Consider the following 6,000-nt stretch of genomic DNA (forward strand, 5'->3'; position numbering starts at 1 on the left):
CAGCTGTTTGATGAAGACAACCCTTTGCACAGATCAGGGAGCAAATATCTTTTCACAACAGAAGGGCATATTTTGCCAGTAGATAAACTTTTCAGAGAAAAACCCTGGGAAGATGCCACCTCTAAAGAAGAAGGTACAGTGGGTACCTCCAGTACGCTGGACCACAGACCTGCTAACTCCAGCATCAATGTAAGTCAGACTAGCTGTATATGATTTTGTTAAAAAGTCTACAAATTGGACAATGTTGAAATTTGTACCAGACCAGTGGCACTTCTGTGTCTCAAAATTAGCACATACAGTGATGAGTGTTATTTATAAAGCCAATGTATCCTTGCTTGTGCTGAATGGTCTGTCTCTCTCATAGATTCATTATGATAACTTTTGTCACTATCCCTCTTCTGGTTATGGTAAGGGATTGGCAAGTGCATGGGAGATGGATTCTAGTGATATATCCATTTCCATGGCTACATTGACACTGGTTAAGGGCATTCTCTTTACATCACATACATACACAGATTGGAAGAGATAAAGTTGCTGCTGTATCATGTACCATGCATTTAATCTGTTTTTAACAAGATACTGAATAGTGATCTTCATGCAGAAAATAACATTTATTTATTTATTTGCAGGCCACCTCATATTTATATTCTAAATCAAAATAGGATATTTTTGTTTTGCATTTTGTTGTAATGAAAATTAATTGCTTTGAAAATACCTCCACAGTGCAGCAGAGTCCCCAGTGAGAGAAGATACGCGTTGCCTTTAAAGGGAGTTTACATGCAGCAGATTGACCAGATGGTGGGACTTCTTTAAAACAACCTCATCTCTAATGCACAGATGTCCAGGGACAGAACCTACAGCTATGCAACTTTGATTTTTTTTGTATATAAATGTGTTAACATTTATTTATTAAGATTTTTAAAACTTCTCAAAGCTTTTCTAAGACATGTAATTTCATTTCTGGAATAGTGATATTACATATGCATCTTGCTTCAATGCAAGGGAAAATGTTTTTGTTAAAATAGGTGGGGTTTTGATGCGCGAGTGTCTTCCATGAAGGCATATGTTTAATCATTTGTCTAGATAAAAATTTGTGCTAGATATTTGTTTAAATCCACTTTTGTAATTCCCTTGTCTTAAATGTGCAACAGTGTGAAATAAGAAAGCTTCATTGAACATAATATCCAAATTTATACTAATGCATATATATCATATTGGTGTAAGAATCAACCCAACGCTATGAAGAACTGAACTGTGAAAGAGCATTAGTCAGTTTGTCTGGTGTAGTGCTGAGTGTCTCCAGCAAAAGAGTATAACCAACTCTGGATTTGGCTAATGTGCCTTCAAACTATCAGTGCATTTAACTGAAGTATCTAGTGTCATGTCTGTCTGGGTATTAAACAACGTTGATTTCTGTTATCTTTCTTGTGTGTTCCATGTACATTAATTAGATGGTTTTGTTCCTGGCTGATTTGAGGACTGCTTATAATGAAATGTTCCATAATCATATTCATTAACCATATCACAATTTATTTTTGTGGATGATTTTATGTGATCTGTATTCAGAAAGTAAAGATGCTTTACATCTTGTTTAAAAATACAAAAACAGCTGACATATTATTTGTTGCTACAACATGATTGAAAGCATCCACAACTTTACTTTTTGAAGGCATTGGGATATGTTCCTTACTTTCTGTTCATTACTTTTACCCACATTGGTGCAGATCAGTTTGAGAGGTCTGAAATTCAGATCATTTCATAGTCTTGTCTGCAGTTCCAGAATGATACCTTCTAAAGGCCAGCTTAAAATAGTTGGCTTTCATTTTGATAACATTTGCTGTGAGAAACTTGTTAGGTCTTTTGACAAATTATAAATGCTGATTTTGAACTTCACCACATTCTATGCTTCCTGCATCAACAGTGAATCTGTCAGACACACTATGATGAGCGTTAACCTCTTACAAATGGACAGTTACTGAATCATTATCCCTATTTTGTATCTGTTGTTTTGACCTTGGATGGGGATGGTTAAAGTGAAATGCACTTGGCTATTGCAGTGGAAAATGTATTAATCTCCTCAACAAAGGATGGACCATTAGCACTTGTTTACACTTAGCAAACTCCCTTTTGGTTATTTCCAAATTTACAATGTATTTGAATAATTTACTTAAAATTACAAAATTAAATTGCATCACATTTCTGTCTGTGTGTGTGCATGTGTGCACACGCATATTTTCTCTCTGTTCTGTTATTAGAAAATCATTGCACACCTATTGGCTTTTCCAAACTGGTTGGAGAAGAGAGTGGATGAAGGTACTCAGTGTCTGAATTGATGGATTTAGAAGCTGAAGGTTAACATTTTAAGGAACATTTGTGTAGTTCATGATGATGTGCCTTAGCATGGATGTTGACTTGGGGCATCCAGATCGGCCGAAGGGGAAGTGAAGGAATAAATAGGGTAAACATCAGTCGTGAAACGATACAGCATTTTGTTATTTCCAGTCTGTGCTTACACCTTCTGACAGATCTTCATCAGGTATCTCTTGCTAACATCGCTTATATACTGTATGTAATGTTCATTTGCGCAATCTTGGCATTTCCAAACATTTGAGTGGCTTGTCTTTCAGCAACATAGTCAGTTGCTTGGCCCTGCTCCCTCTCACTGCTGTGCTTTCTTCTACACTCACTCTCACCCTCCTTCCGCCATGCTTTCAACCCTTCCTTCTGTTCTTTCTCTTATTATTGTTCCAACCCAAACACTAATCTTTGCTTCTGCTTTCATGTGTTGTTTTTCTCCCTTTAGTTTGTCCATCTCTACTTACTCACATGCCCCTCACCCTCCTCGAAGATAAAGGATCTTATTTCTATTCAGTATTTCCTTGCTAAGTCAAATGAGACTGGAGATGAAAGCGAGTGAGATAATGGCCCACCTTGCTTGCTTTCTTCACTAACAACTTGCAAACTTCACTTAATGATATCCTTTATTCTTTGTAATATATTAACGTTACAGTTATAAGTTTACCTGTTCCTTTCCTTGGCTTATGTGGATGATCCTCTAGTTTACCTGCTATTTCAATTTTATCAATCACATGGTATTACCCATTGTGCAATCATTGGAATTCCTCCAGATTCCTATACACTTATTTATGTGAGAGTAAGAGAAGTCTGATTAGGACACAATTACATAAGATTTTCCCTTCAGTTATGTGTGCAATGATGATGCCAAATGTGTTTGGATGGCCTGCATTTTAACATTTTAGATGATTTCCATTTCTATGTGACCAATCAGAGTGCCATGGTAGATGGTTCTGAAGCACATGAGATCTGCCTCATTTTTTAAGATATTGGTAAGATTACGTGTGGAGCATTGTTTTCTTACAGATAATAGTATTTACTCAAAAGCAGGATGTTTAATGTAAAGGACAATGCTGAACTATCAGTGTTTACCAAAATCAATGTGCAATACACTTGTATAAAAGAAAATTGTAAAAATTTTATTTTCCCAGAAATAAGTAATGGTATTAAAGTGTCAAAGGACCAAATAGAAGTCAATAAAGATTCAGTGCCATTTCTTTTTGTTGCATTTGTTCTTCCTAATAAATAAGCCTTTACTTGCATATCCTCTATATTTTCTAATCTCACTAATACCTTTTGAATAAAAGTAGCAGGCTTTTTTGAATGGTGTATCCAAAGATTGCTGAAATATCTGAAGGAAAAGATTGAAATATATTTTTCACCAACTGCACAAATAAATACAAGGAGTTACGGTTGTACCTTATTGTTGATCTAAAGCAGAGTCTTCCAAGTTACCCAATATCAGGATATCAATACTTAACATCCAAACTTCAACCATAGCTAATTGAAACATCCGTTTGCTTTGTCCAGTACTTCAAAGAAATGAGATATATTTATCTTGCAGAATTATTCTAATGTGATTTGCAGTTTTAATTTTAACCAGCTCTTTGCGTAATGTCTCATAGTGAGAGACTTGGAGAGAAATAAATGCAATCACCTATATTTCACCTGATGTAACCATTGATCTTTTTAATTGATTTGTTCACAAACTGTAACAAAACAGGACTTTATTTAGCCAGAGAGTGGTGAATCTGTGGAATTCATTGCTACAGATGGTTGTGGAGACCAAGTCATTGGCTTTATTTGAAGCAGAGGTTAATAGATTGTTGATTAGTAAGGGAGTCAAGCGTTACAGGTGAGAAAGAAGGCAGGAGAATGGATTGAGAGGGATAATTAATCAGCCATGATGGAATGGTGGATAGACTCGAATGAATGGCCTAATTCTGCTCCTATGTCTTGTGATCTTATGGAAAACTCATGAACTTTATTATTGTGGTGCTAAGTATACTCTTAATTTGAGTGTTAGTAAGACTTCAGAAGTTAAAACAATGCAAGCTTGTATTCCAGCTAAAAATAAAGTGGCTCAAAGAAATCATGAAGGGTATTCTTAAATCTATGGATATTTAATACAGTCCCATTCGGATCTTTAAGAGGTCTATCATTTTCCATGACCCTGTTCTTTTCAAATTTTCTGCTTGCAATAGTTTTCAACTCTTGGCTCTTCTTAAAAGATGAAAGATCTACAGTACACAGAACAAGTGGTTCTGTTAAAACCCCAACCTGCTGTGCAGGTATAATAAGCATGTGTTCTAGATGTGTTTACATTACAGTATAGGCATGAAGTTGCTACAGTAAAGGCTGTTATTTATTGAATGAATGCCAGCTCCTAATACTATATATCAATCTTGTCCATTACTTTGGCCCTTACAATTATTCTCTCTTGAGGAGTAGCAATTTCCAGATTATAGATACACTCAACTTCAAATCTATTTTCCTCCCATTCCCCTCTATCTTTTGCCACAGAATTTAAAGCTTCGTTCCCTGGTCTTTTTCAACCTTGTCAAATGCAAAACAAGTATTCTCAATTTCTCCATATCTGTTTTAACATTGCCATCTTTCCTGTACCAATGTTTCTGAAACTTCTTCCCTTTAACTCTACCATATTTATTAGGGCTTTCAGTTGTGTTTGTTCCATTTGCAGCACCTTTACAGCACAGAATAAATACAGGGTTTCCCTCGTCTGCAGATCATCCTCCACTTTTTAGGATGCTGCCTTCCTTCTCATCATTTGGAAGGAAGCCTCTAGCATGCTCTGGTTCATGTTTCCATCTTCCACCTTCCTGGAAATGGACCCCTGCAGGAAATGCAACACTTGGCCTTTTACTAACCACCACGCAGGTCCCTAAACACCATGCCAAAGTACTGATGTTGGCACTTTCAAAGCAATAGGCAAAGGAGAAACGAATGCCGATTAGGTGAACGATTAGCAAAACATCCCAATTTAGGCCACAGGTTTTTCTGTTACTTTAATTCTCCATCCCAGCCTCATTTTGACCTATTTTGGTCTCCCATTCTAAACCTAATGTTAGGTTGAAGAATAATACTTCATCTTTGAACGAGGCACTTTAAAGCTGCCTTGACCCATATTAAATTCAACTTTCAGAAATTCTATCATTTGCATTTTGCATTTCCAGCTTTGAGGATTTTTTCATGTAATGTTGAATTTTCTACATTCTTGTACATTAATTCTGAGCTTGCTTTTTGAAATTCACTCCTTTTGCCTCCTGCCCACATCCTATCTCTTTAGTGTTGTTGTCCCAGCCCTCTTTCTATGACTTGTTTAATCTTACAGTTGTTGCAATATGTTTCATTTCATTAACTTTATGCTTTTCTAAAATTATTAATGACAGTGCAGGGTAATCTAAGAGTAATTATTTTCAACTACTGAAACTCTATTAAACCTAGACTTGATGGAATGGCTGCTGAAAGCATCTGAGGTTAAAATTGAGAGTATTGCTGCATTTTTTACTGAACAATAAATAATACAAGATGTAATATAACACAGACATCCATAGTCAGGGGAACAGACAGGAGATTCTGTGAGCCTGACAGAGATACCCGCATGGTGTGTTGCCTCCCAGGTGC

The 6,000-nt window shown here is 36.2% G+C and overlaps 1 protein-coding gene across 2 annotated transcripts in view; it reads left to right on the top strand.

Annotated features, from left to right (window-relative positions):
• The window catches only part of edem1 (ER degradation enhancer, mannosidase alpha-like 1), a 41,322-nt gene extending 37,760 nt beyond the window's left edge, over window positions 1-3,562 (top strand). For both annotated transcript variants that reach the window (XR_010020422.1, XM_063067867.1), the window contains 2 exons: window positions 4-189; window positions 724-3,562. Coding sequence is in view for 1 of the 2 variants with exons in the window: in XM_063067867.1 (XP_062923937.1) it covers window positions 4-189; window positions 724-813 (276 nt within the window). In the remaining variant the exon portion in view is untranslated. The remainder of the gene's footprint in view (window positions 1-3; window positions 190-723) is intronic.
• The last annotated feature ends 2,438 nt before the right edge of the window (window positions 3,563-6,000 follow it).

The sequence above is a fragment of the Mobula hypostoma genome, chromosome 15 (assembly GCF_963921235.1).
Source record: "Mobula hypostoma chromosome 15, sMobHyp1.1, whole genome shotgun sequence".
In the NCBI taxonomy this organism is placed as follows: Eukaryota; Metazoa; Chordata; class Chondrichthyes; order Myliobatiformes; family Myliobatidae; genus Mobula; species Mobula hypostoma.